General features: G+C 39.9%; 3 protein-coding genes across 3 annotated transcripts; 1 reads left to right on the forward strand and 2 right to left on the reverse strand.

Moving 5' to 3' along the window:
- Positions 1 to 2,701: 2,701 nt before the first annotated feature.
- Positions 2,702 to 3,633, reverse strand: BGZ61DRAFT_552212 (uncharacterized protein). The gene is made up of 3 exons (XM_046255525.1): positions 3,387 to 3,633; positions 3,029 to 3,324; positions 2,702 to 2,981 (listed from the first exon to the last, which is right to left on the reverse strand). The coding sequence occupies exons 1-3, from the start codon at positions 3,609 to 3,611 to the stop codon at positions 2,861 to 2,863; spliced, it is 642 nt and encodes a 213-aa protein (XP_046092821.1). The 5' UTR covers positions 3,612 to 3,633; the 3' UTR covers positions 2,702 to 2,860.
- A 1,127-nt stretch (positions 3,634 to 4,760) lies between these two features.
- BGZ61DRAFT_542662 (uncharacterized protein) lies at positions 4,761 to 5,566 on the forward strand (the record flags this gene model as incomplete). Its single annotated transcript, XM_046255223.1, has 2 exons — positions 4,761 to 5,148; positions 5,214 to 5,566. 2 exons carry the CDS (start codon positions 4,761 to 4,763, stop codon positions 5,564 to 5,566), a joined length of 741 nt encoding a protein of 246 aa, XP_046092822.1.
- Positions 5,567 to 7,225: 1,659 nt separating this feature from the next.
- Positions 7,226 to 7,738, reverse strand: BGZ61DRAFT_542663 (uncharacterized protein; the record flags this gene model as incomplete). The annotated part of the gene is made up of 1 exon (XM_046255224.1): positions 7,226 to 7,738. One exon carries the CDS (start codon positions 7,736 to 7,738, stop codon positions 7,226 to 7,228), a length of 513 nt encoding a protein of 170 aa, XP_046092823.1.
- Between the last annotated feature and the right edge of the window lie 3,406 nt (positions 7,739 to 11,144).

Here is an 11,144-nt window from a genome sequence, read left to right on the forward strand (position 1 = left end):
ACAGTCTTTTGACCTATTCTTTGGGGACCTATTAAAGATCCATTTGATCAAACGGTATCAGCTGAAAAAGCTATCTACTTTGCCCGGCTATCCGATTTATCCGGACCCCAAACCTGACCCTTTCCGACCCTTCCGACACAACACTATCGCAGTCATCACAGCTCTGTTTCTGGGCGGGTTGTGTGTTCTTAGTGCCCTCTGCTCACTCCCTCACTCAATATAAAAAGTTAATAATAAAACTAAGTATCTTATTAAATAGAAAAACTACCCAGAGAGTAATAACTAGTAAGAACCCGCGAAAAATATCACCTATATATAATACCTTCTAAAGAATTTCTATTAATAATATTAAAAGAAGAAATAGAACTAAAAAAAACTCTAAAAATAGAAAGCTAGTTAATTATATTTACAGCCCCTAATAACTAAACCTCCCTAATAGCCTATTACTTAGTAAGTAATACCTCCTTCTAGGAATATACCCTATTAACTTTATCTACCTTATATAAGTTCTATAAAAATAGTACTAAATCCCGCTTATAAAAGAAATAATACTGAGTATATAGACAGGCCAGTCTAGCTAGTATTTCAGCTAATAGACTCTCTACCTGCTTAATATCTACCTTAAGCCTCTATTAGGCCTCTAAGTTCTGGGATACTTAGAAAAATATTAGTAAAACCCCCGGTAGAAAAGGCATATAATTTACAAAAAGAAGTAATATTTAATTTATTATATAAATGCCTATAACAAATATATTTACTATAATAAAATAACTTCTCAAATACCTAATAAATCTTGTAGTTATTAAAATAATAGGAATAGGATATAATAACTTTATGGCCCTTCTAATTAATAATATACATAAAAAGAGAATGCTATAAAGCTTTAGCAGATTTTTAGATGCACCCTAATATAATAATTAGTATATAGAAATAATTAAAAAAGTAAGTTAGACCTATAAAATATAATAAGAATATAAAGACCTATAATATAACCTTAGAATAAGACTAATAGAGAAGAAGATATTATATTACAGCCCGGGTTGAAATTAGGTAGTCTTAAGTAGTAGAACTATAATACCCTACTTTTATTCTTTCCCAATTAATAAAAAATTACTCGAATTACTCCTGTAATCTAGCGATCCCCAATATAAGGATTAATTAAGTAAAAAATCACTTAAATTACTATTATAATTCTTATAATTTAGAGTAATAGCTTACTAGGATTACTACTATAATTCCTATAATTTACTATAGTATATAGATACTCTTTTAGTACTTTTATAGATAGATAGCCTTATTAGCTATTAATATACTTAATTATATTAAATTTACTATTTTACTATTACTAGACTGTAATCTATATTGCTTACTATAACATCCTAATCTACTCAATTATATACTATATACCTCAGCCCTACTTTATACCTATAGGTTAGACCCAACTATTATACTTATTTTAATTTTGCTGGTTTTTACTTATATTCTTTAAGCTATATTATAAATCTTAGTTAGACTCCAGTTTCTAAAATATCTTATCTACTTTATTTTCTTTATTTAAATTAAATTATAGTTAATATCCTTCTATCTATTACTATATTTATTTCTTTTAGTATTCTTCTTTAGTAGCTTAGCCTTACTATTAATAATTATTCTATTTATAATATTATTTATTACTGCAGATTCTAATATTATTATATTATTACTATTATTATAAGCTTTAATAATTTAGTATCTTATATATTATATTAGTATTTATATTTATAATTATATAATGCTGTATTTTAATCTATTAAAGCTATATTATAACTCTGTCTAGTAATAGGTAATATTTTTCTGTAATTGTATTATATAGCAGTAGATATTGCAGCTGAACCTGCTATATATATTAAGAATCGGAATCAGTTTGCTTCAGTCAGCTGGCAGTTTAACTGTAGCTGGATTGTTCAGTGAGTCTATATCGATGTAGCGTGCTAGCACAGCTTAGGACTAAAATAGTCCGGCTTAACTATTATCTATATTAGATTCAAGCTACACCGAGAGATAAGTGCTATCTGATAGGCAAAAGAAATAGTAGAGTATTTTCTATTTCGCTATATAAATTAGATAATATATTGCAAAGAGATACTTTGTTATACAGATATAAAACGCAGTAACCTCTCCTTCTATCTAGGAGGAAAGGCAACATTAGATAAATAGAAGTAGATATTAAATATAGATGCTATATAAGCTACAGTTAAATTCGCAATTGCTATAGGTCGAATTAATAGAGATGATCTAAACTCCGCTAACCTATTAATCTTAACTATAACCCCCCCCCCCTACAATCTAATTCAGGTACTGCTTCAGCCGCCGAAAATAGGAAACTGAATACTTAGAGGAATTGGGCTTCAAGTTAACTTGCTACTGACCTTGATGAAGACTAAGAAGAAGAGCGATGACTAGACTAAAAGAACAAGGCAAGATCCACAAGGGCTTGGCAAGACTAAGGCAAGAACTAGAGTTATATATATATTTTTAACTTCAGAGCCCTTTAGATACGGCTTACCAGGTGTAATAGACTTGTGTGTGAGTGTGTGTGTGTGTGCGAACGTACTTTTTCTGCCAGTGTTATGAGCCACTAGACTCCGCTGTGCTTCCAAGCCAAGATCCATCTTCTCTGTCCCTCGGCGAACATGCAAACCTGACGCCTTCGAGTTTCTTTCGACTTATCTTGACGTTATTCAATCGCCAGTCACTACCATAACTCGTAGCCTATATGGAAATTCTCAAATCCCCGCCCACACAACTATTCTATCTTGGATGGCCCGCCAACAATAACTTCCGGCGAAGGCTCACGACTGATCACATCTGATTTCTTGCTCTATGCACTAGGACTGGCCCCTTGAACTCTCATGAGCAGTGACGTTTGCGCCTCGCTTTCAGGGTGCCCCAGCCGGCGAAAGATCTCGGCCTTGACAGCCATGGATACAAAATGAAGGATACTGGGGGCCATTAGCCTTGTCCAAACTTGATCGCGAATCAGTCTCACCAAAATAGGATCCCAATCACCCATATCCCATTTGAGCTCTTGCACATTGTCGATTTGGTGCGGTCCCAGGAGCATTCACGCAATTCAGTCCTACCCAGCATCGGGACATAAGATGCTTGAATGACAACAGTCGCCAGCCATCCTCCAAAGAAGACGAGCTGAATCGGAAAGAACTTGACAAGTAAAGTCTTCTTTGCTCCCCTCGCAGTTTCGTGAGTGAAGTTCCGGTATAGATCCGTAATGACCTTGGGATGTCCGAGGTTACGGGTCACGTCAGTGCACAAGCCAAGAAACGACTATAGAAGGCAAGTCAGAATCCTACTAACGTCAACTCGAGCATCAAGAGAAAAAGACATACGAGAGCAATTTGCGTCCCTCCCACCGCATATCCCTTTGGCGGGTATGTGATATAGGGCGCCATCTTCCTTATAGGCGTGATGGAAAGAAGCGAGACGATAAAGGCAACGAAGCCTAGGATACAGGTCAAAAAGCCGATCCAAGCGACCGCTACAGTAGGGCCCCTCAAAGATTCCGGCATAGTTGCTGTGGGCGTTTCATCATCGCTTCGATATTCGGGGTCCATTGTGTATTTCTTTCAAGGGTCATGCTGGGGGTGCGTTGATGTTGAGTTTGAGAACCAAGTTTAGAGCAGGTGCAGCATTCAATGGCGAGGAATACTCTCTTTTAATAAGGGGCTCACTCCCTGGCTGTAATTTGGCTAATATGGGCTCAAATGAGGAGGGAGCTTCTCCTCTGGCTAACAAAGGCTGTCTTCCCAGGGTTTCGAAGTGAGTGATTCGCCTTGTCCATCCGGGCAGCTGGCTGCGGCAAGGCAGATTTAGCCCAGCTTTCAAGGCTCAATCAGTGAAAGATGTCAAGCCCAGATCCTAGGGCTTTCAGTAGTCGACTGCAGCCTCTCTGCATTTTACATACTGGATTGCTCCCAGACTTACTTGCCTAGCATGGCACGTGTCTTGACAACAAGCTTCCTAGCTGGGCAGGGGTCCATTAAACCTAGTTAGTCACTTCCTTAATACGGGTAGTGTGCCCCCCTTTTCATTTCTCCTTAATACTGTTTGTCTGTCAAGTCGTCGGCCCACTCACCCACACCGCTCGCTTACTGCGGGAGTTAGGGGTAAGAGCTGAAGCTGATTGCCAGAGTTCAAGCCCGCACAGTCGGCGAATACGCCAAGGCAGAATTCCTCTTCATAGCGCTTCTAGAATCTTTTGCCTTTTGCCCTTGGCCCATCACGCCTTGGCTTCCATAGCGTGTTACATTAGCTCTCTCGCTTGCCGACCAGGACGGCCACGGATTATTAACCCAAAGTCTCTGGTCTGCAGGCATCCTCACGGACTAAGCTTGGACGTAAAGAGGAGGCTATTTCCGCAGGCCTCCTCGCAGGCTGAGACCGGGCAACAAAGTGGAGCCACCGTTCATCATGTCGACCTTCTCTTTCTAGCTAGGCATCCGGTCTCAATAAACTCAGAGGGGTTTCAACTATCGCAGACCCCGTAGCTCCAGCATTCCCCCAAAACCCAGGATTTCAGGATCCCCAGGATCCCATAATATCAGACGATCTCCTATCCAGTATGGAGTATAAAGGATCGGAGTCTCCCCGTGCTGGGCGTTGAAATTCAAGCGATTATCTTTGCCCCCATCTTCCTCGAAGCCTCATAGTCTACCACATTCATCAGCTCCCTCCACAAGGTGTCTTGTGGCCAACCGCGAAGTATGGCGGATGCCGAAGAAGCGCAACACGTCGAACAGGGTGGACTTCCAGTGGATGTGAAGGCCACTGGCGTGCACCAGGGACGCATCCAGTTGCTCGCCGAGTCCGGTGACATGATTCTGCCGGAGCACAGCAAAAAACAGCGAACGCCGCTGCACATCGATATGGACGCGATACGCCGGGCTGCAAAGGAGCTGCACGGGGACTCTAGCCCCAAGAGCTTCCTGGAACAGAACCCCACCTTACAGAAGTTGCTGGAACACACGCACGACAGTTATCCGGATTTCATCGCCGCGCTGAATCGCAGCGGCGTGCCCGACTATGCTCCGTGGATGCTGGAGCTGTGCCGAAGAGCGCTCGGCGACACCTGCAGCACCCGGACAATTGTAGGTGAGCAGGAACTGCGAGAGCCGTTCTTCCACCATGGCGACCTCATCGTGCAAGGTTGTCTCCAGGTGCTGTGCCCCTTTGTGGTCACCGGTTCTCTGACAGTCGACGGCTGTATGGCGGACGCAGGGCCTGTCTTAAATGTGGCGTGGGCGGGGACCTGAACGCTCACGCGGTGCATACCGACGGCGAGATGTATGTCAAAGGAGATATCGAGGCGGAGGCCGTCTACGGCTACTACAACGACCACACCCTCCGGGCGAGCACTATCTGCGCCCGCCTGGTTATCGAGGACGAGCACTATACAGAGGCGGACGTGGAAGCAGATGTCCATTTCGACCTAGACACCTACCAGCAGGGCTACGGCGAAGGTGTCCAGGAGCAGCTGCGCGAGGTCCTGGTGGACGAGGTGTTTACTTAAGACGATGACGAAGCACGGCTGGACCACCAGGCGCTCTACTCCCACCTGTGGGAAGGCAAGTCCGTGTTCCGTCCGGTAGACTGACGACACTGGTGTTGAGATCCGTTGTTTGACGGATCAATGGCTATTCCGATCCATTGGTGGCTGGGATGTGGATGTCTTCTTGTCAATAGCTTCCGCTGGTTAGCGCTAGTTTTCTTCTTCTTCAATCAATACAACATGCTCATTTCAACAATCCCCTGGTTTCAACAATCCCCTGGTGCGCAGCGCACCTAAACGAGCCCGGCATTGTGCGCGAGACCACGTCGTCGCGATTCGTCAAGGCCAACGGCGAAGCCTCCTCTTCTCCACGACGCTCAACACACCCCAGACCATCACTGCCCTTTTGATGCTGTACAAACTGCCCACGCCCCAGCACCGGCAGCAACAGTCGCCGTCGCTGACATCGTCATCGCTGGTCATCAACCAAGTTAAGTTCCTTATTTCCCTCGGGCCGGCCGTCGGTGGATACCCCGGCGTGTGCCATGGCAGCATTGTGGCAACCATCCTCGACGAGGTCACCTCGATGCTCTTCCCCATTAACAAGGCGCATGGGGCCATCTCTGAGAGCGTAGCTATGACGGGGCACCTAAATACGAGGTTCCTCAGGCCGGTTAAGGTTCTGGCGAGCTACCTGCCCTAGGCGTGGGTGAATAAGGTTGAGGGGCGCAAGTATTTCTTGTAGGGGACGATTGAGGATGGGGACGGGATGGTTATAGTAAGAGCGGAGACGTTATATATTATTTTGAAAGAAATATTATAATTTATAATGAAAGGGAAGAGAGGTATGATATATGTGTGTACCTGGCTGTAATTAGGTGAGAAGCTTATGAGTATGGCGATGCTTGGATAGAAGGAGCTATAACTATTAATGATGTTTTAAGCAGTTCTGAGGGCGTTCTCGCCTTATTAGCTGCAATTCTCCTTTTTGGCAACTGGGGTAGGCCCTGCCTAGTGTCTGGGGTTTTTTGAGATAGGCGCTGGAGGAGTTCTTAGGTGAGTTTGGAATTTTTAATATAACTAATAGTATTTTAATTTATTTATAAGAAAGAGAAGGGTGTTATTAGGAGAATGGCTAGACTTAAATACTTTTAGTAGTGAAGCTTAAGCTTGAGGAGAGACTTGCCAGATACGTCAGAGGTGCAAGCTGCACAAAGAAGTCTGTTACGTTTATCAACTGTTGAGACTGCGGCCCGGTCTCAAAGGCCCGGATCTCTAGCAAACCGGCCTCAAAGACCCGGATACTTTAGATCCGGTCTTAAAAGAACCTTATTGTAGACCCTATGATGACGGGGGCGTCTCTGTATAAAAAGGCCGCTGCGAGTCCTCTGTTAAAGAGGGGGGGCGGGGGAAGTACATATAACATTCACTCTAATATTTGACACATATCACCATCGGCCTCGACTTATTCTAGTACCTCGTAGCAAAGTAAAACCTTTTCACACGGCACATACTAATCTCGTTAAACTTGAACTCTTTTTTTTGTCTATCGACCTGGGGCCCTTGTAGCGTTGTTCTTTCTACCATCCCAGTTATATGCATTTCTCACACTGTAATTCCTCCTCTATTTCCACCGTCACATAGTCATCCCTCTCCTTGATCCCGATATCGTAACACTATCTAAGAAAGGTACTGGTCTAAGAAGCTCTCGAGGTAGTCCCTCTTACCCACTGGCACACCCTCCTTTCGCAGAATAGCATACGCCATCGAAAGGTGGAAGAACGCAACGGGTAGCGCATACCCATTAACGTAGTTGCGGCTCTGCATCTCAGCCGTCTTGTCTTCTCCGATTCCCACCTGCACAATCTCCTCCGCACGCTTGTTGATAAGCTCCTTGTCAGCCTTGTTGACAATCTCGAGCGCCTGCTCAATGCGGGCCTGCATGGCCTCGAAGGTCTCGAGGTCGGGTTCCTGAGAGAGAGGCTCCATGCCTGAGGTGCGGGCGACAACCTTCTGGGCTATGTCGGTCACCATGAAGACCTGGAAGCTGAGGGGGTACATGTCCTCGTAGAGGCGGGCGGAAGCTAGGGTGGCGGGGTTGGGGTGCTCGGCGGCCTTCTTGAGGATAGCCGTGAGGGACTTTAGGGCGTCCCGAGCCAGGATGATAGAGGAGTCATAGAGGGTGTAGCTCATGGTTGCGGTGTTAGAGTGGGCGTGATTGTGGGGTTAGGAGTAGCTCAGTGGGAGAGAGATAGCGTTGATGATCATGAATTGAGTCTAGTGAATTGTGTGATGAGTCCAGAGTGAAATAAGTTGCCAAAGAGGCAAATCCCTTGAATATATATACGTAGATGCGACTCACAATGAGGACGGGCTATTGATCTCCCCGACTTACTCGATTAATATCGTCGCGCCCTTCAGTCAACAGCTTACAAATACGCTTGCATTGCGCTACATGGCACGACTGACAAGCCAGAGAGGATTCGTTGAATCCATTTAGCTGCTGTGTATTGCAGTTCGAGAGTTGCACGGACATGTTTATCCTAGAAGATAGTTTCTATAGCTTGCTCGCTGCCCCTTGGCATTAAGCTAAAGGAACCACCATCTAGTTAAGCGAGCGGGTTATCTGATGCGATATGTTCTCACGATTGTCCTTGATTAAAGTTTGAGGCTTGCGCTAGTTATTTACATGTCGGACCGACAAAACTGCAGCTAAGCCCACACGAGTTAAGGATGACGTTCTTGGTCAACTAGCCGAACCAACTTTGAGAAATATCAGGGGAAATGTCCTACTATTTATAGTCAACTGACCTTTTTCCTCCAAAGAGGCCCCGCCGCCCAATTAACATCCGTTTCCCTTCTCTTTCGTCTAAAAAGGAAATATATTATAAATGCGCCGACCCCGGCCCTGCTAAAAGACTGCTATTCGGCTTGCCCCTTTCTTTTTCATCAAAAAAGCCCCTTAATTTTATTCTTTACCGGTATTATAACTATAAACTATATATAGGTTACCTACTATATTACTAGGGGAAATAAAAACTATATATAGAATAACTATAACTACTACTACTATTATTACTTCTATATAGTATAGTATATTATTAGGTAGATATATATTTTATTTTATTATCTACTATTATTTATTAATATATATTAATATTATATCTCTATTTATACTTTAGCCTACTTAAGTATAGCAGCTACTGCCAATATATCTATTAACTCCGCTACCTATAAGCCCTACCTATACGCCGCTTAAGAACAGCCCACCTAGAAGATAGCTAGCTACATCTATATCTATATAAAGATATAACAATATATTACTTATATAGAAGACAGCTAAGAACCGTCACTTACAAGCTAGAGCCGACTGGATGTAGCGGGAGAGCTAAGAGTACTTATATGCTGAAGATAACAAGATAACGCCTTAGCTAAAGTATATAAGATAGCCAGAGCTATTTCAAAACCGACCACTCAATATTATCACAGCCTCCGCGAGGCAGCCCGCTCGAGGCCCTAACAGAAACAACGAGGACTATCTACTCAGGGCCTGGCAAGATATACCGCTTCAAAGCCCCGTAGCAGTAGAGGTATAGCTGTGTATCTTAATATATGCCGTCGACGACATCTTCAATTAAGCTGAGGCTACTCTAGCGTTTATATCCTACTAGTTACGCTGTTAATTTATAAGCTACTGGATAGGTATATTTTATAATTACTTACTTTATATTATACTATAGCAAACTAAGGAGAGCTATAAATTAAAGTAAAAGTACTTTATCTGCTATATCTTCTAGATTATTATACTAAAATTGCAGTAATACTAGTAGATATATAATATACTATTATATATAAATAATATTGAGTCGGAGCTTTCCAGTCTTTGGGGATAAAGGTCATTTAATCGGATGCTTGCAGCCACTAGGGCTAGGATTGGTGGGTTCCTTCAACAGGAAATGCTGCATCGGGTAGGACCGGTAGCCAGACCTACTGGGGCCATAAATTGGGAAGGTCTCGGACAGGACCTTCCAGACACCAACAACACAAGCATCATCCTTCTAGCATCTCATCTTTCTTAATTGACAGTCTTTTAACCTATTCTTTGGGGACCTATTGAAGGTCCATTTGATCAAACGGTATCAGCTGGAAACGCTATTTATTTTGCCCAGCTGTCTGATTTATCCGGACCCCAAACCTAACCCTTTCCGACCCTTCCGACACAACACTATCGCAGTCATCACAGCTCTGTTTCTGGGCGGGTTGTGTGTTCTTAGTGTCCTCTGCTCACTTCCTCACTTAATATTAAGATAATATATTATAGCTTATAGAAAGAAGAAAGAATAGTAATAATAAGAGTAATAATAAGAGTAATAATAAGAGTAATAATAAGAGTAATAATAAGAGTAATAATAAGAGTAATAATAAGAGTAATAATAAGAGTAATAATAATAAGAAAAAAAAGAATGAAAATAATAAAAATACTAATAGTAATAATAATAAAAACTACTTATAAAATAAAAATAAATAAAAAGATAATAAAAAGAATTATAACTTAGCTTAGTTTACTTTTTATTCTTATAAAAATACTTAGCTTAAGCTATTTAAAATACTCTTTTAGCTCTTAATAATATTTTAAATATATTAAAGCTAAAATAAAATAATAGCTTTATTAATAATAATATATTTTATAGTAGTTATAAAAGTTTATTATTTCTTTTTAATATATTATAATATATATAACTTAATATTAAATCTTATAACTTTTATATAAATAGAATATTTATTTTTTCTTAAGTATAGCTTATTACTATATAGCTATAATATCCTTATATATATCTAGCTAGCTTAATATATTTACTTATTATAACTAAAATATCTTAAAATAATCTAAATAAAGTATATATTAAGAAATTATTATTTCTCTTTTAATAAGCTAGTTAAGCTAAAAGCTTTTAAAAAAAGTATTATTAAATAAAAAAATTCTTAAAATAACTTAACTTAAACTTTAAATAGCTATTTATTTATAATTAATAATAATAAGATAGTATAGCTATTTAAATTTTATATTACTTATTAAGCTATAATTATATAAATATAAAAGCTAGTTATTAAAATAATATTAAAATAAAAGCTTATAATTAACTTTTCTATAATTTATAATAACTTAATCTATTAGTAGTTAGGCTAGTACTTTCTTAATAAATTAAAAAATAATTTAATAGATACCTATAAGATAATAGTATACTATATATAGTCTTTTTTCTTTTATAGCTAAATTCTTATTAAAGTAAACTATTAATTATCCAGCTTATATTTAATATATCTAAAAGTAAATATAAAGCTTATTATAATAAGCTTTTTTATATTTTATATAATAGTAAAATTACCTAGCTAAAATATTAAAATAATAAGTATCTAATTTTAAAATATAAAATTAGCTATTAAAAATATCTTTATTTATAAGAAATAAGTTATTATTATTATTAGCTATAATAAAGCTTATATCTTAAATAACTATATTTTTTATATTATATATTATCTTTTAAATAATCTAGACTTTTTTATATTTTTTTATTTAGCTTATATCTAGCTATTTCTT

This window comes from Ilyonectria robusta (genome assembly GCF_021365365.1).
Source record: "Ilyonectria robusta strain PMI_751 chromosome Unknown BGZ61scaffold_187, whole genome shotgun sequence".
In the NCBI taxonomy this organism is placed as follows: domain Eukaryota; kingdom Fungi; phylum Ascomycota; class Sordariomycetes; order Hypocreales; family Nectriaceae; genus Ilyonectria; species Ilyonectria robusta.